The sequence below is a fragment of the Chlorocebus sabaeus genome, chromosome 24, assembly GCF_047675955.1.
Source record: "Chlorocebus sabaeus isolate Y175 chromosome 24, mChlSab1.0.hap1, whole genome shotgun sequence".
Lineage (NCBI taxonomy): Eukaryota > Metazoa > Chordata > Mammalia > Primates > Cercopithecidae > Chlorocebus > Chlorocebus sabaeus.
Window position 1 is genome coordinate 54,026,782 of NC_132927.1, and position 24,323 is coordinate 54,051,104.

Sequence of the window (24,323 nt, forward strand, 5' to 3'; positions counted from 1 at the left end):
CTACTCAGTAGAGACTTCTTACTTTTCTGACTGGTAAACCCCTACTCATTTTTGAAGATCAGTTCAAATGGACAGTGAAAAGAGGATAACCCATTAAAAAATCACTTTTTCAGGCTGGGCTTGGTGGGTCACGCCTGTAGTCCAGCACTCTGGGAGTCCGAGGCTGGGGGATCACTTGAGGTCAGGAGTTTGAGACTAGCTTGGCCAACATGGCGAAACCCCATCTCTACTAAAAATACAAAAAGTGGTGGGGCGTGGTGGCGGGTGCCTGTAATCCCAGCTACTCGGGAGACTGAGGCAGGAGAATCGTTTTAATCCAGGAGGCAGAGGTTGCAGTGAACTGAGATCACGCCACCACACTCTAGCCTGGGCGACAGAGTGAGACTGTCTCAAAAAACAAAAACAAACAAACAAAAAATCATTTTTTCTTCTTTCACATTTCTACCCTGCCTGGAATAATTATTTCCTCCTCTATGCTTCCACAGTATTTTTCTAAACCCCATCATAACACTTTCTGAGCTCTACAATAATTATTCCCACAGGTAACACATTCTTGCCAGAGACTATGCACTGTTGAGTGCAGGGAGGGTGCCTTTATCTTTGTGTGCCCAGTGCCTAGCATCATGCCTGACACACTACTGACCCTCACTAAATATTTGTGGAATGAATGAATGAATGAATGAACGTTGAAGCATGAAGGTGAACATATTAGTTCTTCATGAGGAACAACTGACCTATCACAAAACGGCTAGTACCACTGAACCCATCTAGGAGGGTAGAAGCAAAGAGCTTTCAATGTTACTTTTCCTAGGATACCACAAGCCTTCAAAGGAACTCACTTTAAGTAGAAAACAATGGCTGAAGCTAATGGAAATGGATCATGCGATGATTAACGAGGATGAACTCAATTATCTAAGTTATGATAAGCAAGTCTTTAAAATGGATCTCAATTTACTGTAACTGTCAAAGCATCTGTCCAAATGTTCCTGGGGAAAGAATACAATTGTGCTGTTTTTGCTTGGAAACAATGAGGGGAAAAAAAAAACCCAGCCAGTCACTTTTACTGCATTGTTACAGAACAGTTCCTGCAAAGACCTGTGATGATCTGAGCTAAGTATTAACACTTCGTTCTGATTGACAAGACTTACCTCAGGAACTCTTTGCTCTGTTCCCACAGATCTTGGGTCTCTTCTTTAGTCATGTGTTTGTCCAGGTTACATACATTAGGTTTCTGGGAATATAACTTAAGGCACTGTTTCACCCAGTGCCACTGGTAACCTGGGAGGAAGGGGTTTGGGATAAAAATAAACCCTATACAAAAGATGGGTGGGAAAAAAAGAAGGGGGGGAAATTCTCCATCAGTTATTCAAATAATTTCGACATCTTTATACTCACTATTTTGTTATTTACTCCCCTTATGTTTTTAGTCATGCTTCAAGTTAATGAACAGGTAGGTTTTGATGAATATTAGACATCTACCACTATGCAAATGTGTCTGGCTTTCTGGGTATTCTCAAGAGAAACACATATTCCACAAGGTTAACTGTGTTATCCCAAAGCAAACTTTAGAACTGTAAGTGGCAAAAGTACACCTCTAATTTTTATCAGGTCTTGCTACTTAGAGTCATCCAAGACTTCTTTACCTCCCTATTTCCTTTATTACAGGCATGATTATATGAAATCTTATAATGAATTTTAGCTAAAACATAGATTTGAAAGTCATCATCTAATGAATGGCGTGCTGATTATTGGTCTATTTTCTCTCAGTTTCAAATCCACTCTTCTATACTTAGCTTCATAATATGGGGCTGAGACCCTGCCAACTACATTTCTTATTTGCCATCTGGCTCTCTGCTAACCTGTGCCTGTAAGGGTCACTAATGGAAGACTGGAGGGCAGAAGTTGGTTCTAATGTAGTTTTTCCACATCACTAGAATCAGCCTCATTATGTCCTCTCCTCAGAAGTCTAAGCACCAGGTTCCATGTAGTCCCTTTTCCAAGCTTCTCAACGTACTAATCCCAAGCTCTTTTGTTCTTCCTCCCAGCTGTAGGGGTGACAGTTGCTTCCTGCAGTTACTATCTCTGTAATATCTCAGTGTTTGCAAATTCCTGCAGTTAGTGTCTCTGTAATATCTCAGTGTTTGTAAACAACTACAGCATGTGTGTTAAAGATCTTTGTGACCTTGACAGCAATCTAACCTCATTTTTCTCTGTAAAAGATTAATAACAGGCCAGGCGTGGTGGCTCACACCTGTAATCCCAGCACTTTGGGAGGCCGAGGCAGGAGAATCACATAAGGTCAGGAGTTTGAGACCAGTCTGGCCAACATGGTGAAACCATCTCTACTAAAATACAAAAATTAGCCAGGCACGGTGGCAGGCACCTGTAATCCCAGCTATTCAGGAGGCTCAGGCTGGAGAATCACTTGAACCTAGGTGACGGGAGGTTGCAGTGAGCCAAGATCACGCCACTGCACTCCAGCCTCGGCGACAGAGCCAGGCTCCATCTCAAAAACAAAAGATTAATAATAGTATTTAACTGGAATCCTATGCATGGCAAAGATTCATTCATTCATCAAACACACAATATGTACCTGGCACTTTCTTTCCTGTTTTTTTCTTTTTGAGATGGGGGTCTCACTCTGTTGCCCAGGCTGGAGAACAGTGGTGTGATCTTGGTTCTCTGCAATCTCCGCCTCCCGGGTTCAACGGATTCTCCTGCCTCAGTCTCCCAAGTAGCTATGATTACAGGTGCCTGCCACTGTACCCAGCTAATTTTTAAATTTTCAGTAGAGACGTGGTTTCACCATGTTGGCCAGGCTGGTCTGTACCAGGCACTTTCTTGAGAATTAGAGGTCAGTGCATGGCAGGTCTGACAGACACAAGGTGAGCTGGGCCCAGTCTTGTCCTACCGGGGGCCTGCCTGGCCTGACCCTAGCCCTGGCCTTTCCCCAGCACCCGTCTCCCATGGGAGTGGCACTGCTGGCTGAGAGCATAGGCCTGGCCATGACTGACTGCAAATTGGACATCACACAGCTCAGCTCAGTGGCTGGGAGGGAGCCACTTGTGTAGCTGCACTAGCCAGGGACCTTACCCTCGATGAGAGCTCTGTTCCTGTCACCAGTGGCTGTAGCTTCTGGTGGGAGAGAGTAGTGGAGGCAGTATGCAGTCAGATAAAGACCGAATACACTGACAGATGAGCAAAGATATCCTGCTGGTGGAGCGGTACTCCTCTGAGGCCCAAATGGAAGTAGATGCAGGTGGAAATGGTACTAAGATATTCAGGTATGCTTTTGACAAGCACTGAGGAAGAGGATTGGGAAGACTCCTTCATGAGTTGCTGTGGGAGCACAGAAGCAGCATGACCCCTGGGTTCCAGGTGGTACATCTCAATGCTCTCACTGAGGACAATTACCCGGACAACCTGTAGTTGGTGCTGTGGGGCTGGTGGCCCAAAGCCAAAGAAACCTCCAGAAGAGAGAGCAAAGCTTGCAATGGCTTGCAATTCAGCAGCTTACCATGGACCCCAAAGAAGAGCAGTGACCTGTCCTAACTGTGACCTGGTACTATAACACCAATGGAGATGTGGGGAAGAGTTGAATTCTTACACCTACTATAGTAGCATTACCCTTCCCGCACAGTGATAGAGAAGTAGCTCCAGGAGTTCAAATCTGTGGGTGCTGCCAGGTGGCCCGGTACTGAGGCTCTGAGTGCCAGCAGGAGCGGGCTGGCCACCATGAAGCACTGTCAGGAGAGGAAGCATCCCTTCTAGCATGAGCTCAGCTGGAACAATGATGGGCAATGGAAATGCACATGCTCACAGTCCCTGGGCTCTACCTTGGGCACAGCACACAGACTGGTGGTTGAACCTGGAGGTGTTGAAAAAGCCAGCTGTGGGCCCAAAACAGCCACCAAGAGACTCTCGATGTCACTGGAAGTCTGTGTGAAGATAGCGCCCTCTCCAGTCTTAATCTCCAGCAGAGACAACCAGGAGACCCTGGTCAGGATGTTTCTCATTATTTATGTTAATACGTTTGTAAATTCACGTGTAGCTTCTTGGGAGGAGGCACTGAGAGGGGTAGAAATTACAAATAAAATCATTTGCTGTAATTAAAAAAAAAAAAAAAAAAAAAAAAAATTAGAAGCCGGGCATGGTAGCTTGGCTGACGCCTGTAATCCTAGCACTTGAAAGGCTAAGGCAGGCAGATCACTTGAGCTCAGGAGTTTGAGACCAGCCTGGGCAGCACGATAAAACCCTGTCTCTAGAAAAAAAACAAAAATTAGCCAGGCATGGTGGCTCACACAGGTAGTCCCAGCTACTTGGGAGGCTAAGGTGGGAGGATTGCTTGAACCCAGGAGGCATAGGTTGCAGTGAGCTGAGGTTGCACCACTATCCTCGAGCCTGGGTGACAAAAACAAACTGTCTCAAAAGAAAAAAAAAAAAGAATTAGAGATAAAGAGATAAAAAATCTGGAGAGGGGGCAATAAAGACAAGTTAAACTCCTTTTTGTAAGACCAGCTATGAAAGAAAATAAAAGCTTAGGCACAGTCATAGAAAAACAAAGAGTTAAGAGGGCAGTTTTTGGTTTTTAAGGACTGGCAAGACCTAAGTATGCTTACAGATTGTGAAGAAAGAGTCAAAAGGGAAGAGTCAGTTGGAAACAAAAGAGAGGAAAGAAATAGAGCAAGGTCTTGAAAGCTGGAAGAAGTTTAAGAAGGTGAGATGGATCAAGAAGGTAGAGATTGGCTTTGAACTAAAAGAACTCCTCCTTCTCCACAACTGGATGGTAGAAATGAGAACATCTGCTTACAAGTGTGGGGGCTATTGAAGGCTGAAAGCATTTGTGCCTGAAGGACTCAGTTTTCCCAATAACATAAATAGCAAGGTCATCTCAGCAAGAGTAAGCATGGCTGGACAAATCCTGAGGAACAAGAAGGAATCCAAGCAATGATGTAAAAGCCAAGCATCATATATTAGTGTAACCTTCCCCTTGCAAAAGGATTTTAAAAACAGATGAACAGACCAAAACTTAAGGATTTCTGAATTAAATGCTGGCAATAATTTGAAGGTCTTCAGTTACTGGTTGAACTCCAGATCTAGTCTATACCATAGGTCAGCAAACGTTTTCTGTCAAGAACTAGATAGTAAAGACTTTAGGCTACGACGATTATTTGGTCTCTTTATTTATTTTATTTTTTATTTTTTTGGGACAGAGTCTCACACTCTGTCACCCAGGCACAATCTAGGCTCACTGCAACCTCCACCTCCCGGGTTCAAGTGATTCTTCTGCCTCAGCCTCCGGAGTAGCTGAGATTACAGGCTTGGACTACAACACCTGGTTAATTTTTGTATTTTAATTTATTTTTTATTTTTTAGTAGAGATGGCATTTCGCCATGTTGGCCAGGCTGCTCTTGAACTCCTGGCCTCAAGTGATCTGCCTGCCTTGGCCTCCCAAAGTGCTGGGATTACAGGCGTGAGCCCTTATTTGGTCCCTTTAGCACTCAATTCTGTCACTGTAGCCAGAAAGTAGCCATACACAGTAAGTAAAGGAAAAGGTGTGGCTGTATTCCAATAAACTGTGTTTATAATAAAACTAGTTTGCCAATTCCTGGTGTGGACTGTTAACAACAACGACACATTTTACGAAAATATCCTTAGGGAGAATTACTATGAAAGCAGACAGTAAAGACACTGGGCTGAGAGCCTAAAACAGAAACAACTTTGTTATTACTTAACTAGTCTTCCTCTCTTCTCTTTGGCATATAATTTAGACATAGAATAACGATAAAGTTTAATAACAGCAATTAACAATAAATAAGTTTATTCCTAAGTCATTAATTATAGTAGCTGCTAAAAATAGCTAGATGCCTACAAGTGTCAGACACTGTGCTAGCAACCTTATGCGATCTCATTAATCTTCAGTAACTCCATGAGGAAATTAATAATCCAGTTTTGCAGGTCAGAGAACAGAAGTTCAGAGGGGTAACATGACTTCACTGATTCATCCCTCTCTCCTGGCTCGTCACAAGGCTAGCACACATTTGGGATAAGACAAACGAACAATCTGGGGTACAACAAACAAAGCTGGATTTGTGGCCATGGAACAAGCAAAACCAGTAAGCCCATCCAAGCAACAAACCTATGCTCTTTGCATTATAAATACTAGGCTCTAACCAATGAATCCCTAAACAATATCATCAATGGTCCACTATCAGAATTGCAAAGAGATTTAAAACCACATGTGGTTCAGTTGAAAGGAGGTTATGCCATCATAGAAATACACAGAAAATAACCTGAAGATTCCTCTACCATACTAAATCTTACTAAAAGCACTTAAAATTCTGTCTAGATTCTTGCAGATATAGAAAAAAAACCAGACAGCTTAGAGATATTCAACGTGGACAGGTTCCTCATTATAGTTGATTAATCCTGTTCCACCATTTAATATTATCAATAGCATACACTCAAAACTAAACCTAATGATCAAAGTCAACGGGCTTTTGGCATCAAGGAAACCTCATACAGACAAAGATTTTTACCAGTAATCTGATTTTTCATGTCCTCTAAAGTAGCTCCAAAATACATTTGGATTTTGTGTTTCATTTATCCGTACAATTCTCCAAATAATTTGGGAGAATGATAGGATCATCAACATTTTGGAAAAAGATAGGAACCCTCCCCTCCACAACCTACCATCTGCTATCATCACAATTTCATGAAATAAAGAGTATTATAATACTCCCAAACATATCAGACTAAAGGAATAATACTTCTGGTTTAGCCCAAGCTTGAATGGTGACAGGAAATTTAGTATCTCTTTAGGCAGTCCATTTCAGACAACGGTTGTCTTCTTTTTATTGGGTTAAAATCTGCCTCCCAGCCAGGCACAGTGGGTCAGGTCTGTCATTCCAGCACTTTGGGAGGCCGAGGCAGGGGGATCACTTGAGTCCAGGAGTTCCGGACTAGCCTGAGCAACATAGGGAGACTCCCATCTCTATAAAAAATTAAAAAAAAAAAAAATTACCTGGGCATGGTGGTGCAAGCCAATGGTCCCAGCTACGTGGCAGGCTGAGGTGGGAGGAACATTTGAGCTTGGGAGGCCAAGGCTGCAGTGAACCGTGATTGTGCTACTGCACCCCACTGGGTGACAGAATGAGACCCTGTCTCAAGAAAACAAACAAAACCAAAATCTGCCTATCTTGCATCTGCATGTTTTCCAGGTTTAAAAAAAAAACAAAAACAAAAAAACAAAAAAACCCTGCCTCTCCGTAATTTTCAGTCACTGGTCTTGGGTTCTGACAACTAGAGCAACCCCAAATCATTTTTAAGTGCTTGATAAATGCACTGACCTAAGCAGTTAACATATACATTAACATTTAAGCCTCATAAGAACCTTATGAAGTAGGTACTATTTTTATATACATTTTACATATGATGAAACTGAGGGCAAGAGAATTAAAAAACTTGCCCAAAGTCTTACAGTTAGTAGATGGCAGAGCCAGGATATGAACCCAGGTAGCCTGGCACCGAAACCTATGCCTTAACCACTGGTGTGCACTGCTTCCCACCACTTCTTGTGCAGGGTAATTTTTCAATGTTTAATGCTGTGATGTTCCCCCATAAGTCTTTTCTTCCCTAGATTCTGCTTCTGGTTTCCAGGCCTATTATCCTCTTGTTCAAGAGGATAATGTGTCCCCACACAAGAGTGTGAGGACAGGTTGTAGTATACTCAGCTTCCTTCAGATTAAGTCAGATCCAGAAATAAACAAAATCCTTTTGATCAACTCAGAGTAAGAAGAGACTGTTCTCTCCCATATTTTGGACATTATATTTCTATTAAATACAGCTTATGGGGGAAAGTAAGTAATAAATAAATAAATACATGAATAAACAAACACAGCTTATAATGGCAGAACAGAGAGAATAAACTCTCCAAGGATATGAGACATCCACCCAAAAGATGTGGCTTAACTAAGCAGTAAATCCTAGAAAGCCTCAGAAAGTAAGTACAGCACTTTAGACAATTTAAAACTCAAGTGGGGTTAAGTTTGTGGCATGAACAATCTGTTAAGGGGAGAAAGCCTAGAGCAACAGAGAATCATGGCCTTAAAAATAGGTACTAGAGGCTGGGCATGGTGGCTCACGCCTGTAATCCCAGTACTCTGGGAGGTCAAGGCAGGTGGATCACGTGAGGTTAGGAGTTTGAGACCAGGCTGACCAACATGGTGAAATACTGTCTCTAATAAAAACACAGGCAGGCAGCTGTAGTCCCAGCTACTTGGGAGGCTGAGACAGGAGAATTGTTTGAACCTGGGAGACGGAGGCTGCAGTGAGCAGAGATCGCACCACTGTACTCCAGCCTAGGCGACAGAGCAAGACTGTCTCCAAAAAAAAAAAAAAAAAGGGGCTAGAGTGGAAAGGTGAAGAGTGGCCTCCAAGAACAAGAGTATTGGTGACACATGCTCTACATTTACCCAAGCTCAAGAGGAGCCAGGCCGTTATATCTTCCCATGCTATTAACAAGTATTTCAGTGGTCATAATGTACTAAGACCTGTACCATAGAGTCCTGGCCATTGGCACAATGAAAACTAACATTTCTTTTTAAAGATTTCTCTTACTTTTAACCCATATTTGAAATCACAAGTGCAATGTAATAACTTTTACAATGGCCCCAGGAGCCTAGAAAATATTCTTCATTATTTTCTGAATTTCATTCTCTGTAAAACCAGCTATCCAACATTACTAAATTAAAAATTGCAGACAAGTCTATTAGAATTGCTTGAGACGGGTCTCATTTTGTCACCCAGGCTGGGGTGCAGTGGCATGATCTCGGCTCACTGCGCCCCAAGCAATCCTCCTACCTCAGTCTCCTGAGTAGCTGAGACTATAGAGGCATGCCACCACACTTGGCTAATTAAAAACATTTTTTTTGGCCAGGTGAGGTGTCTCACGCCTGTAATCCCAGCCTTTGGGAGACTAAGGCGGGCGGATCACATGATGTCAGCAATTCGAAACCAGCTTGGCCAGCATGAAACCGTGTCTCTACTAAAAATACAAAAATTAGCTGGGTGTGGTGGTGTACACCTGTAGTCTCAGCTACTCGGGAGGCAGGAGAATCACTTGAACCTGGGAGGTGGAGGTTGCAGTGAGCTGAGATTGTGCCACTGTACTCCAGCCTGGGTGACAGAGTGAGACTCTGTCTGGGAAAATATTTTTTTTTTTTGTAGAGATAGGGTCTTACTATGTTACCCAGGCTGGTCACAAATTCCTGGGCTCAAGTGATCCTCCCACCTTGGCCTTCTAAAGTGTTGGGTTTATAGGTGTGAGCCACCTCACCTGTCCCCTATTAGGACTTTCTTTTTTTTTTTTTTTTTGAGACGGAGTCTCGCTCTGTTGCCCAGGCTGGAGTACAGTGGCACCATCTCGGCTCAACAAGCTCTGCCTCCCAGGTTCATGCCATTCTCCCGCCTCAGCCTCCTGAGTAGCTGGGACTACAGGGGCCCGCCACCATGCCCGGCTAATTTTGTTTTCATATTTTCAGTAGAGACGGGGTTTCACCTTATTAGCTAGGATGGTCTCAATCTGCAGACCTTGTGATTCGCCCGCCTGGGCCTCTCAAAGTGTTGGGATTACAGGTGTGAGTCACTGCACCCAGCCTTTTTTTCTTTTTGAGATAGAGTTTCCCTCTTATTGCCTAGGCTGGAGTGCAATGGCGCGATCTTGGCTTACTGCAACCTCCGCCTCCCGGGTTCAAGCGATTCTCCTGTCTCAGTCTCCCAAGTAGCTGAGATTACAGACATGCATCACCACGCCTGGCTAATTTTTGTATTTTTAGTAGAGATGGGATTTCAACATGTTGGTCAGGCTGGTCTTGACCTCCTGACCTCAGGTGATCCACCCACCTTGGCATCCCAAAGTGCTGGGATTACAGGTGTGAGCCACCGTACTCAGCGAGGACTTCTGATGTCATTAATTGTAATTCTTTAATAAATATGTTCAGCCTTGATAGCAACAAGTTTTAAGTTGTTATGCCATTTGAGAATGTGACTAGAGGGACAACTATGAATTATTCATAACTATTATATGACATTTATTACAATGATAATGATAAATTATTCTTTACAGCATTTCTGCCAAATCTGATGTTCAGAGTTGTGGCAGGGAGCCCATAGGCAATGTCCTTATTTTTTCAATGGTCATGACACTTTCAGCCACATCTGCAGGCACTGCAGACTCCTGTTCTATCCTTTGGAAACGGACATCTTAGACAAGGTACAGTATAGAATCGGTTTGGAAATGAAACATCTGTTTATTATGTGTATCCTTTGTCTATTTACTTGTTCACAGTACCTTCTTTGAAGATATGAAGACACTAATCATTGAGTGATATTGCCTTCTCTGAGGTCAGTTACACTCACCAGGATAGCCTTTGAGTCCATAGGCTTGCCACTTGCTGACGGGCTGAAGACCTGCTCTATATGCATTGTGCTCACTGACAGAAGACACATTTAGCTGAGATTTGACCACCTGAAAGGAAGGAAACAGAAGTTAAAGGGATAAATCTATTTTGCAGGTCAACCCTGGGAACCTCAAACCTCCAAAGACATTTCTTGTATGAGGCAAAGTTAGGATTCTTGCGTTTTTTTAAGATACAGAACCTTGCTCTATTGCTCAGGCTAGAGTGCAGTGGCATGATCATAGTTCACTGCAGCCTGAAGCTCCTGAGCTCAAGTGATCCTCCTGTGTTGGCCTCCCAAAGCAATGGGATTACAGGTATAAGCCACTGTGCCTGGCCAAAGCGAAGAGTATTAAGTCTGGGGTTAGTCTTCGTTGCACTACTTACTTGATCTAGGCATTTTAGATGAGTAACTTAATGTCTTAGAGCCTCAGTTTCTCATCTATATAGTAATAGTAGAGTTACCCAAAATTGAGGCAAAATGGTAATAAGAAAATTTAAGCAGGCTAATTTTGGCTTTCAGAACTACTTTTTCCTATGATATCATACCTTTGCAACTTCTTATGGGACTGAATCATGAAAGGTGCTTGGTGTACTGAAATATCCTGAGTCACAAAGCTATTTACTTCAGTTAGGGCTAACAGTAATGCTTCTGAGACACTTGTATAGAGCTGGTATTTAAACGGAGCTATAAGGAACACCAAGCTGGGCAGGGTGAGAGAATGAAAAGAGAAGGCCAGTCGCAGTGGCTCACGCCTGTAATCCCAGCATTTTGGGAAGCTGAGGCAGGCGGATCATGAGGTCAGGAGTTCGAGACCAGCCTGGCCAACATGGTGAAACTCCGTCTCTACTAAAAATACAAAAATTAGCTGGGTGTGGTGGTGGGTGCCTGAAATTCCAGTTACTTGAGAGGCTGGGGCACCAGAATTGCTTGAATCCAGGAGGTGGAGGTTGCAGTGAACTGAGATCGCGCCACTGCACTCCAGCCTGGGAACAGAGCAAGACTCTGTCTCAAAAAAAAAAAAAAAAAAAAAAAAAGAGAGAATGAGAGTGCTGTAAACAGAAAGAAAAAATGCTTCAATGAGACACTGGGAATCCTGTTTGCTAAAAGTAAAAGCTAAAAAATCCTGTTTGCCCTCTTCTAGATGAAATGTCCAACTGACACTACAACTTCTGCTTCTGTTAATTACTTAGAAATGAATTTAGTATTTCAGGGGCTGAAGTTCTCTTTGTACATGAGTAGCTAATGGATGGCTCATTACATTGGTTAAGAGACCCACTATGCAGTCACTGACGTCAGAACATTAATGGAAAAAACTTTTATTCTTCCCTGAATAATAAACCTAGGGTCTGCCTTGCCTTAAAACATGAAACAGGCTGGGTGCGGTGGCTCAAGCCTGTAATTCCAACACTTTGGGAGGCCAAAGCAGGTAGATCACCTGAGGTCAGGAGTTTGGGGCCAGCCTGGCCAACACGGGCGAAACCCCATCTCTACTAAAAATACAAAAATTAGCCGGGCATGGTGGCGCGTGCCTGTAGTCCCAGCTACTCGGGAGGCTGAGGCAGAAGAATTGCTTGAACCTAGGAGACGGAGGTCGCAGTGAGCCGAGATCGCGCCACTGCACTTCAGCTTGGGTGACACAGTGAAACTGTCTCAAAAAAAAAAAAAATGTATATATATCATACACACACACACACACACATATATAGAATATGAAACATTCTCTTTCAAAGAGAATGATATTTTATCAACTTCTCCAAGTGTGGAGATTCCTGGACAAAATACCAAAAGTTGGCTCATGTCTCTATAATAAAAGGGCTATCTCGAACCCTCTGAGAGTACTGATCAGCTGGGTTTTCCAGGTACCTAGGGGCTGATAAAACACTTTCAAGCATTTTGTCTTGATTTCTTAAATAGGCCATACTTAATACTGCACTATAATTTAACACACTCATGGAGGTGATGTTAGTGGACCTATTCTATCATATGCTAAACTGAACCACACCACTTTTTATATAAGGTTTTTATAAAAGGTTTTCTGCTTCCTCCCTTGCCAGACTGTTAACCACCACTTTCTCCACTAGTCTCATCAGCTGGCTTGTAATAGTTAACTTCTCTTAATTACTACTTTAATGTGCTTTGAGCTGGGGAACAAAACACCCAAGCTTTCATGTACTCAACACATACTGTACTTACTCAGTACTGTTTTAGGTCCTGTACTAGACACATAATGGCTCATTCTCTGATGGCTGACATTCTAAAAAGCATGTACATATTACGGTAAAATGTGGGTAAAAGGAGCTGAATGAGAGTCTGAAGGGCTCTGGAAAGAAAAAGTATATTACTGTTGGGGTGTGGACTTTCTGTATTTTGACAACTCTAAGACCATTGTTTTCCTAACAAATGAAGGTGCTGAAAAGCTGAGCTCAAGTATACAATCATTAATACTTAATACTGTAGCATCCCAATTTTATCAGAGCTGTTAGGAAGCTTAGAAAGAATGCCTCATCTAGACATCTGTGGACAACATGAAGAGCAAATTAAGGGGCTGCATATCCTCAACGTTAAAGTGGATTGTAAAGAAAGAAAATGTATACTGAACTACAGTTTTGGTTCCCAGTTTTCCCTCTTGTCTATTATGTTCCCTTAAAAAAAATTTTTTTTTAATCTATTTACTTGAGACCAGGTTATGAGACTGGCTAATTTTTTGTATTTTTGGTGGAGACGGGGGTCTTGCCATATTGCCCAGCTGGTCTCGAACCCGTGGGTTCAAGCGATCCACCCGCCTTGGCCTCCAAAGTGCTGGGATTACAGGCATGAGACACCGCTCCCGGCCTGTGTTTCCTTTCTTAATCTCCATGGGGGAAAAGTAGAGAGAAATAACGATGCCTGTATTCCATATATACTTGTTTGCCATTTATTTTCAACACGGAGGGATTATCAGAATCCTTCAATGACCTCCTTCTAAAAGGCCCAGAGGAGAAGAGAGGGACTAGTTTTACCCACAGCAGCTTAACAAACAGCGCCGCATCTGTCGGTTCTGGGATTCCTCGGGAGTCATTTTTTCAAGCTGCAGAACGCTACCCTACCGTCTACGAAGACTTTCTATGGGGTTTTACAAAAACCCAAACAGAAATGTGAGGAGACAGTTACAGTGAGAAATAAACACGGATTACCAGGCTCTTCGGACCGAGCCCCCCTGCCAGGAATGCCCGCCTAAAGAAACGAGCATCTCAACGCGTTATTGCTAGTGTGACAGTGGGGAGTTCGACTCTGCCGCCAAAGGAGGACAGGAATCGTTCAACAACAACCGGTCTGGAGGTGAAAAGAAGCGAGGAAGACACGGAAGTCCCTCCAAGAAGCGGCGCAAAGCGATGGAGAGACGCGTGCCGCTCCTCTCTCTCTACCTTTTGGGCACCAGGACCCGTGCCACGGGCTGCATGGGCCGCCGAGAAGTCGATGACCCCTTCCAGGTCTGCGGTCCCGGGCCGGCTCTGACGGTAGAAGCGGAAAAGTTTCCGAAAGGCATCCTCCCCGGGCTCAGTCGCCAGAGTCGCTACAGAGCCCACGGCCGCTGCCATCTTCCCCATCTCGCGGCCTGTACTCTCTGATCCGGAAGCAGATTTTCTCGTGTTCCGGATCCGGAAATTTTTTCCCGGGCCGCGGCCTCGCTTCAAGGAGGTCCTGTAGTCTAAAGATGGCGGCCTCCGCAGCGAGAGGTGCTGTGGCGCTGCGTAGAAATATCGATCGGCCGGTTGCTTTTGTGAGAAAAATTCCTTGGACTGCGGCGTCGAGTGAGTGATGGAGATGTGGGAGTAGCGGAATTTTTAGGTCCAAGCGATCCTCAAAGCTTCTGCTTTTTGCAGGGTACTTAAGTCAGCGTGGTGACTGAATTAGGAGACTGCTCCTGAGCATGCAAGTGAGCAGAAAGAATTTTTGTTTGCAGTTAACCGTTTAGGGATGGCCCTTGAGCTTTTGGGGTCACGAATGCACCAGCTCTTGCCTTTAGGAATGATTTGGTGTAAAGATTTATTACTTGGTAACCGCGATTTACAATTTAGAAGGGATAATTTTGACTGTAGTGTGGAGGATGGATTCAAGGTGGCAAGATTGTAGGCTTGGAGAGGAGCTAAAAAGCAGTATCATTAATGTACTTAAAAGGTGAGGACATGAATTAGGGCGATGGTAGAAGGATGGTGGTCAGATCCATTCATGTTTTAAAAGCAAATTAGATGCCGTTTCATGATGGCTTAAATGGGGGAAGTGTACGGAATAAAGGAAACGGAGGAATGATTTCTGGGTTTTTAGCATTGGTGAATTGCTTGTTTAGAAGCTAGGAGCAGGCCAAGAGAAGGTGAGTAAAGTTTGAATGTGTTGAGTTTGAGAAACTTGTGAAGTTTCCGTCAGGCATTTGGACAGAGGTTGTCTATCATTGTGACTGAGAAGTGGACTCCGAAGCTAGACCGTTGAGGTTAGAATTCCAGCTTGGCCATTTAATCGTTGTATCACCTGAATAACTGAAGTTAGTATGGGGAAAGGACTCAAAACTAGGCCTCAGTTTACTAATCGATAAAATGTAGTCAATAATACCCAACTCATAGGATTGTTGAGCGGATTGAGTTTATATGCAAACTTCTTAGACTTGCATTAGATACAGTGTAAGTACTCAGCAAATGATAGTTATTTTCACGATAACTAAAATTGAAACTTACGGGAGAGGCCTAGTCTTGAGATAAAGGTTGGAATAATTAGTTCTGAAATCTTTCACCACCTTCAATTTTTATCAGTTGCAGTTTTGAGATGAGGTTTTTATATTTGCTTACCAACATATAAACATTCGTGGTCACTTTTTTTGTAGATATTCATGTTTCAGGTCAGCCCCTTTAAACAAAATGGAGCAAGATTTAGTTTCTTCTTAGTTTTTTGTGGCTCAGATGTGAGTAGTAGAATGGGAAATAGGTTGGTTTGTGCCCCATCTTTTAAACATGTGATTGGTGAAGACCAAGCCCAGTAAAGTCTCCCGTAGGCCCTGTGAAACTTTATGGAAAGGCTGAGGAGTTTCATTAGCATCTTGAGGATGCAAGTTTCCAGACAATAAAGGGCTAGTTTAAAACCCTTAAAAAGAGTGAGCGTTATGTACAACCTCAAAACAGTTTCTCTTGGTTGTTCCATTGATTCAGCAAATATTTATTTGAGTATCTATTCTGCGGTAGGCATTCTTCTTGGTGCTTGCAGCTGTTTTTCCTTCACCATTTTAGGCAATTTAGGAAGAGGGTTACCTTCCAGAGCTGGTTTGTTTTGAAATCAGTGTCTTCTAGGACTTTAATTATCTGGTATAAAACATATGTTTAACATTATTTTGTTCTCCAGTATCATATGCTGTGAGACCTTAATCCTGCCAGTTGGTTTGACTTAAACATTAGATCCCTTCAAAATTTAGTCTCTGTGGATTGTTGGAAGGATTAGTGGACATTTACTTATTCATTTAGCCAATATTGAGGCCCTACTGTTTATTGGTCACAGTAAACATGGTGGTTTATATGCTGAGGGAGCTTACAGTGTAATAGTGGTGGGGATGAAGAGACTTAGAACAATTATAGGCAATTGTTGAACCAGTGCAGTTTTGGTGAACTAGGAGAACTAAATAGGTATTATAAAAAGTAATTCAGTGAAGTACAGGCACTGTAGTTCACAAGAGAAACAGATCATGTAGTTTTTAGTCTTATATACTCCAAATCTTTGAAGTCCTACAGGGCTAGTACATTGTCTTGTATTGTGATAGGAGCCCAATAAAATAATACTCAGTGGATGTATTTGGTTTGGGTCTTGAAGAATAGTTATAGTTGTAAGTTAGGCAGGGGGAGATAGGATTACCAACATACGGAGGGGAGAGAACAACATATGCAAAGAGGGTAATCCGCAGGACAGATACAGATAATTCAATTTGTTGTACTGGAGAGTAACTAGGGACCAGCAGTGGGAAATAAGGCAGGAAGGGTAGGTGAGGTCAACTCGTTTTACTAAATTGTGAAGGACCAGTAAGTTGGGATTTTATTTGGAAATCTTCAGCATACCTGGAAACACACTGGACTGTAATTGGTCTTTTTCTTCTTTGTGATCCGCTCACAGGGATCATAGTCCACATAGCACAGTAACTGATATGATGAAAACACTTGATGTTTGCTGAGGATGGAGACTGCAGCCAATTCAACAACTTGTCTGTCCAACTCCCCTCCTCACCACCAAGTCTGGTACATTGTGACTTTATAGTCAGTACCATAGCTGCTTCCTAAATCTTAAGCCTTTAGGGAAATGCAAAGTAGTTCCTGTCCACAAGAAGTCTGGTGACCCTGGGACCACTTTTAGTTTCTTTCTACAATCTAAGAGAATCCAAAATATAGTAACTGCTTTTAATATGTTTTCTTCTGCCACACAGGTCAGCTGAAAGAATACTTTGCACAGTTTGGCCATGTAAAAAGGTGTATTGTACCTTTTGTAAGTATTAAGAAAAAGTAGGGGGAGGTGGGAATGGCTAATGGGTACCAAAAAAATAGAATGAATAAGACCTATTTGATAGCAGAACAGGGTGACTATAGTCAATAATAATTTTACATTTTAAAATAACTCAAAGAGTATAATTGGATTATTTGTAACTCAGGATAAATGCCTGAGGGTTTGGATACCCCATAAGTCAAATGGTAAATGCTTGAGGGGATAGATACCACATTCTCCATGATGTGCTTATTTTACATTGCATGCCTATATCAAAATATCCCATGTGCTCCATAAATATATACACCTACTATACACTCACAAAATTTGTTGGAAAAAAAGCTTAAAGTGTTTTAAAAAACTCTTATTTATCTATCTTGTGACAGGGTCTTGCTCTGTCCCCCTGCAGGAGTGCGGTGGCCTGATCTCACTGTAGCCTCTGCCTCCCAGGCTTAAGTGATCCTCCCACCTCAGCCCCCTGAGTAGCTGGGACTACAGACATGTGCCACCATGCCCAGCTAACTTTTTTGGTATTAGTGGAGACAGGGTTTTGCCATACTGCCCAGGCTGGAAAATTTTTTTCATTTTCTTTTTTTTTTTTTTTTTTTTTTTTTGAGACGGAGTCTCGCTCTGCCGCCCAGGCTGGAGTGCAGTGGCTGGATCTCAGCTCACTGCAAGCTCCGCCTCCCAGGTTCACGCCATTCTCCTGCTTCAGCCTCCCGAGTAGCTGGGACTACAGGCGCCCGCCACCTCGCCCGGCTAGTTTTCTGTATTTTTTTTAGTAGAGACGGGGTTTCACCGTGTCAGCCAGGATGGTCTCGATCTCCTGACCTCGTGATCCGCCCGTCTCGGCCTCCCAAAGTGCTGGGATTACAGGCTTGAGCCACCGCGCCTGGCCCATTTTCTTTTTTTTAAGAGACAGGGTCTTGCTCTATCACCCCAGGTGGAGTGCAGTGATGCGATCATGGCTCACCGCAACCTCTGCCTCCCAGGCTCAGGTGATCCTCCCACCTCAGCCTCCTGAGTAGCTGGGACTGCAGGCATGTGCCACCACACCTGGGTAATTTTTGTATTTTTTGTAGAGATGGGGTTTGGCCATGTTGCTTATGCTGGTCTCATCAAACTCCTGGGCTCGAGCTATCTGCCCACTTCGGCCTCCCGAAGTGTTCAGATTACAGGTGTGAGCCACTGTACTGGCTTATTTTTATGGAGATGGGGGTCTTGCCATGTTGCCCAGGCTGATCTTGAACTCCTGGCTTCAGGCAATCCTCCTGCGTTGGCCTCCCAAAGTGCTGGGATTACAGGCGTGAGCCACTATGCCTGGCCTACAGTCCATTGATAACATTTTAAGTGATACTGATTAAAAAGTGAAAAGGCTTTATCATAGGTATTTGTGTTAGTTTTTTTATTGTTGTGTAACAAAATACCACAAGCATAATGGCTCAAAACAGCACATATCTCACAGCTGAGCACAGTTTAGCTGGGTCCTCTCCTTAGGGTCTTACATAGCTATATATTCCACGTGTCAGCTGGGGGCTGTAGTGCATCTCATCAAAGGGTCTACTGGGGAAAAAGACTGACTTCCAAGCTCCCCCATGTGGTTGACAAAATTTTTTTATTTTTTGAGATGGAGTCTTGCTCTGTTGCCCAAGCTGGAGTGCAGTAGCGCAATCTCAGCTTACTGCAATCTCTGCTGCCTTGGTTCAAGCCATTCTCCTGCCTCAGCCTCCGGAGTAGCTGGGACTACAGGCACGCGCTACCACACCCAGCTAATTTTTGTATTTTTAGTAGAGATGGAGTTTCCCTCTGTTGGCCAGGCTGGTCTTGAACTCCTGACCTCAAGTGACCCGCCTGCTGGGCTTCCGAAAATGCTGGCATTACAGGTGTGAGCCACTGCCCCCAGCCAGTATTCATCTTTAACTGTAGGACTGAGGTCTGTTTTCTTGCTGACCTTTGGCTCTTGAGTTGGGAGCTGCTCTCACCTAGGAACTCCCTGCAGTTCCTTGTTACCTGGTTTATCTGTAGGCTGTCTTACAACATTGCAGCTTGCTTCTTTAAAGCCAGCAAGGGCTTCTCCAGTATGCTAAGATGGCATCTTACATTGAACGTAATCACAGGAGTGACATCCCATTACTTTCGCTGTATTCTTTTGGTTAGAAGCAAGTCAGGTCTTGCCCACACTCAAGGGGAGGGAATTATATGGGGTGTGACATGGGGAATGCATGGAGATCATAGGGCCTATCTTAGAATTCTGCCTACTACAGTATTCTAATAAGGATTTGAGATTTCTAATAATTGGCAGAGGATATTTTAAGTTTTATCTTCATTGAGTACCATTTTCTTTTTTAGATTTATAACTAATAAAACAGTATTTTTATATTAATTACATTTCCTTTGCTTTCTTGGGAGGGTCTAGAAATCAGCCTATAAATTTATCCCGGACTGTATTTTTCTGTGGGCTTTTTTAGGGTGTGATGTGAGTACATAGTTTACACACACTTGACTGAAACCTTTTTTTCCTTGCAGCACTATAAGGGCTGTGGTAAAATAACAACATAAAGGAACTTAAATTCTTTTTTTTTTTTTGAGACGGAGTCTCGCTCTGTCACCCAGGCTGGAGTGCAGTGACTGGATCTCAGCTCACTGCAAGCTCCGCCTCCCGGGTTCCCGCCATTCTCGTGCCTCAGCCTCCCGGGTAGCTGGGACTACAGGTGCCGCCACCTCGCCCAGCTTGTTTTTTGTATTTTTTAGTGGAGACGGGGTTTCACCATATTAGCCAGGATGGTCTCGATACCCTGACCTCGTGATCCGCCCGTCTCGGCCTCCCAAAGTGCTGGGATTACAGGCTTGAGCCACCGCGCCCGGCCGGAACTTAAATTCTTAATTCTTGGTTTAATGTTACTTGACTCCCAAAGACTAACAGATTAGTTATATATAGTACCAGTGAAGGTGTAGGGAATCTGGCACTCCAAGTTGTTGAGAAGTTCAACTGGTACCTTCAGTTCTGATGTGTAGTTGGCAAAATACCAAAGTTAAGAATTTATATTTGCTTTGATCTAGCAGTTACTTGTCTAAGAATTTATCCTACAGAAATGTGTGGTCAAGAATATTCCAAAGCAGCATTGCTTAATGTCAAGTAAGAAGAAAAAACCTAAATGTGCATCACTGGGATTGATTAGATATTAAGTCACTGATGCAATGGAATTTTATATAGTTGAATAGAAAAGTTGGGCACATGTATTATGGACATGAAATGTTTTCTATAACCATGAAAACTTCAATTTTTTCAAGAGCATTTAAATTAAAAGTTCCTTGCAAAAAAAATTAATAGGTTTTTCTTGGTCCATAAATAAAATAGGACCTAGAAAGAATAGATCTTAGATTTAAATAAAAGGCAGCTTTGATGTTGGTAAAACAAAATAAAATATGACAAAAAATAATTTTTTGTTAAATTCATTGTACTCAAGTTGGAAATCCTGGTTCCTTATTTTGAGACAGGGTCTCACTGTGTCATCAGGCTGGAGTGCAGTGGCACAATCACGTTCACTGCAGCCTTGACCTCCTGGGTTCAAGGGATCCTTCCTGCCTCTGCCTCCTGAGTAGCTGGGACTACAGTCATGTACCACCACACCCGGCTAGTGTTTTGTATTCCTTGTAGAAATTGGGCTTCACCGTATTGCAACTCCTGGACTCAAGCAATCTACCCACCTTAGCTCCGAAAGTGCTGTAATTACAGGCATGAGCCACCGCACCTGGAGTTTTTTTTTTTTTTTTTTTTTTTTTTTGAGACAGCCTTGCTCTGTCCCCCAGGCTGGAGTGCAGAGGCGCTATCTTAGCTCACTGCAATCTCCCCCTTCCTCAGTCACGCAGGTAGCTGGGACTACAGGCATGTGCCACCACACTTGGCTAATTTCTGTATTTTTAGTAGAGATGGAGTTGCACCATGTTGGCCAGGCTGGTCTCGAACTCCTGACTTCAAGCCATCCACCCACCCCAGCCTCCCAAAGTGTTGAGATTGAGCCACTGCTCCTGGCCTGTTTTAATATAAACAAATTTCTTAATGCCTTTGACTTTGGAAGTGGTCACATGACAGTAAAGGAATGCTTTAGAAATTGTCTCATCTACAATGAATGGATCATTGGGACATCACCAGAAACTTCTCTTGTATTCTAGGTTATTCCTTATAAAGTTATACTTGAAGTATAGGAGCAATTGTAAGATTTTGATTTTCTTTGGCAAAGCACAGCATAACTCGAATGAGACTAATGAGAAACAGTTTGTCATCTACAGGGACTAGACATCTTAATACTTGTTTTCTGTTGAAGGGCTGGAGGGGCAGGGTACATCCAAGCACTCTAGAATCTGTTTTCCGTATGTGATGTATAGGTTGAAACTTTTGCACAAGGGAAAGTAGCAAAATTGTTTAAATTAACCCGAAGTCTATAACTAGGTTAAGTAAGGGCTAAATATTATCTTTTCTTGTTTTTCATTAGGAACATATGATAGTCGTGGTGGTGATGAGGGTGACTGGATTCAGAAATGAGTGCAACAAGCCTTTGAGGCTTAATTTTCTAGTTTCCAGAAACGAGGCTTAGAACAAAAGTACTGATCAAAATTTCCCTTAGCTATTACTGTTAGTATGGTTTGCATCTAGAATGATACAGAAAGCTCATGACCCGTATCTTCTCTAATGGCAGCAAGGAAAACAGGAAGTTTAACAACAGGGATTTAGCTTTGGGTAATCAGGAAGGGTGTAAAGCAAGGTTACTGACACTTATGTCTGTGATCGATTTTTGGCTGGTCATGCTGGCTTACGCCTGTAATTCCAGCACTTTGGGAGGCCCAGATGGGAAGACTGCTTGAGCCCAGGAGTTTGAGACCGGCCTGGGTAAGATGGCAAGACCTTGTCTCTACAAAAAATATAAAAAATGAGCCAGACATGGTGGTGTGTACCTGTGATCCCAGCTACTGAAGAGGCTGAGGTGGGAGGATTGCTTGATCCCAGGAAGTTGAGGCTGCAGTGAGTCCGGCTCATACCACTGCACTCCAGCCTGGGTGACAGAGCAAGACCCTGCCTCAAAAAAAAAAAAAAATCTGATTTTTGGCAGATGAAAAAGTTGGTAGTTTGATTTGGAGCTCATGGAAACTTTCTCAAGTTCATGATTAATCTTTTCCTATATTTTGAATTTTTAGGACAAGGGGACTGGCTTTCACAGAGGTTTGGGTTGGGTTCAGTTTTCTTCAGAAGAAGAACTTCAGAATGCACTACAACAGGAATATCATATTATAGATGGAGTAAAGGTAAATTTGTTTTTCTATACCAGACACATGTATGATATACATGTAGGTACTATTTAATTATGTATCAAATAGATCATAAATGTGGAATGATGGGGACTTTGAGAGATTTGTAACTGAAGCTACCTTAATGCTTGTTAGAATGGTGGGGGTGGTAGGCCAGGTGCGGTGGTTCACGCCTGTAATCCTAGCACTTTGGGAGGCTGAGGTGGGGGGATCACTAGAGGTCAGGAGTTTGACACCAGCCTGACCAACATGGAGAAACCCCGTCTCTACTAAAAATACAAAAAAAATTAGCCGGGCATGGTGGCACATGCTTGTAGTCCCAGCTCCTCAGGACACTGAGGCAGAAGAACCCGGGAGACAGGTTGGACACTGAGGCAGAAGAACCCAGGAGACAGATCACGCCATTGCACTCCAGCTTGGGCAGTGAGCAAAATCCATCTCAAAAAAAAAAAAAAGAAAAAGAATGGGGGGTGGTAGAGTAACCAGTTTATATAACACAGTGGACATAGCAGTCTACTTTTTTCTTTTTGTTTGAGACAGTCTCGCTCTTGTTGCCCAGGCTAGAGTGCAGTGGTGTGATCTCAGCTCACTGCAACCTCCGCCTCCTGGGTTCAAGTGATTCTCCTGCCTCAGCCTCCCGAGTAGCTGGGATTACAGGCATGTGCCACTATGCACAGCTAATTTTTTTGTATTTTTAGTAGAGATTGGGTTTCACCATGTTGGTCAGGCTGGTCTCGAACTCGTGACCTCAGGTGATCCACCTGCCTCGGCCTCCCAAAGCGCTGGGATTACAGGCATGAGCCACTGCGCCCAGCCAGCAGTCTACCTTTCAAGTCAGGCAAGCTGGGGCTGAAATCTTGGCTTTCCCACCATGTGATCTTGGGCCAAATTGATCTACTATTTTATTTCTAAATTTATTTTTAATGAGACAGGGCCTTGCTATGTTGCAGGGTGGTCTTGAACTCCTGGCCTCAAGCAATCCTCTTGCCTCAGCCTGCCAAAATGCTGGGATTACAGGCCTGAGCCACTGCTCCTGGCCTGATTTACAATTTTTAATTGAGGGTTAGGGAGTCATAGTATCAAGAAAGATGGTAAAAGGAATTTGAGGAGAAAACAAAAGGACAAGGTACAAATAAAAACTGCCTGAGTTATTCATACTGATTCCCTAATAAAAAAGCGATTTTCAGTTTGAATGTTTTTGCAGACATTGCCTTTCCTTCCTTACAGTGCTTATTTTTTTCAGGTCCAGGTTCAAGCTCAAAAGCCAAAAGTTCTGCAGACATCTGATGATGAAGAGAAAGATTTTTGAGACTGCAGCCTATTAATAAAGTTAACATAACTGAGAATTTTGTCTAAATGTTTTTATTTGAAACAAATAGTTGCACCAAGCAAGAGGTTACTTTGCCCACTCCAAATTAAAACAGAGCACAACAGGGGCAAAATTTATTTGGCAGGACAGTTCCAGTATGTGAACATCCTCCTCACTGTGGTTGGGGTAACTTTACTCATATGCAGCTGTTCTTACACAAAATATTAACCCCAAACTACTAGTGTCACACAAAAGGAAGTGGTCTTGACTTTGTATGTGGGGCAGCATGTTCTATAAATGCTGAAAGGTGGGAAAAGCACAAACACAACCCACTCTTTAAAAAAACTAAATAATTCAAAGTAGAATTTTCTATCCCCCACCCCATTCTCCAGTAATAAAAAGTAGTGCTGGGATCCGGCACCCAGATTTGTTTTTTATCCTGACCATTTACAAAGTGTTCCCCCATATGACTTGCATCATTAGGGTAATGGGTAATAGTTCATTCACTATGAAGAGACTTTGTCTACTCCTTCCTCCTCTTCTTGCCTTCATGCTCATGTTCCTTGGGGCGGCTGCTATCTGAGGGTCTTTTAGAGCCACCATGCTGTTTGGCTTCTTCCAAAAACTTGTCCAAACCAAAAGGATCTTCCTCAAACTGAACTGGTCCTTCTCGGCCTCTCTGTCTACGGTCTGAACCAGAAAACTCCTTGTCGGGAACAAATCTAGGGGAAAAGAGAAAAGACTATGAACTACTTTGCT

General features: G+C 43.1%; 3 protein-coding genes and 1 pseudogene across 4 annotated transcripts in view; 2 read left to right on the forward strand and 2 right to left on the reverse strand.

Annotated features, from left to right (window-relative positions):
- Positions 1-14,068, reverse strand: part of ALKBH1 (alkB homolog 1, histone H2A dioxygenase) — a 33,656-nt gene extending 19,588 nt beyond the window's left edge. Inside the window, exons 1-3 of the mRNA XM_037984325.2 lie at positions 13,867-14,068; positions 10,421-10,529; positions 1,149-1,311 (exon numbers count right to left, since the gene is read on the reverse strand). Of these exons, the coding sequence (XP_037840253.2) occupies positions 1,149-1,311; positions 10,421-10,529; positions 13,867-14,049 (455 nt within the window). The 5' untranslated portion in view covers positions 14,050-14,068. The remainder of the gene's footprint in view (positions 1-1,148; positions 1,312-10,420; positions 10,530-13,866) is intronic.
- On the forward strand, positions 3,196-4,828 carry LOC140710110 (zinc finger MYND domain-containing protein 19 pseudogene; annotated as a pseudogene).
- A 33-nt stretch (positions 14,069-14,101) lies between the features above and the next one.
- On the forward strand, positions 14,102-23,601 carry SLIRP (SRA stem-loop interacting RNA binding protein). The gene is made up of 4 exons (XM_007987415.3): positions 14,102-14,253; positions 16,896-16,954; positions 22,145-22,252; positions 23,499-23,601. Exons 1-4 carry the CDS (start codon positions 14,157-14,159, stop codon positions 23,562-23,564), a joined length of 330 nt encoding a protein of 109 aa, XP_007985606.3. The 5' UTR covers positions 14,102-14,156; the 3' UTR covers positions 23,565-23,601.
- The window catches only part of SNW1 (SNW domain containing 1), a 43,856-nt gene continuing 43,134 nt past the window's right edge, over positions 23,602-24,323 (reverse strand). For both annotated transcript variants that reach the window (XM_073011200.1, XM_007987417.3), the window contains one exon: positions 23,602-24,286. Coding sequence is in view for 1 of the 2 variants with exons in the window: in XM_007987417.3 (XP_007985608.1) it covers positions 24,088-24,286 (199 nt within the window). In the remaining variant the exon portion in view is untranslated. The remainder of the gene's footprint in view (positions 24,287-24,323) is intronic.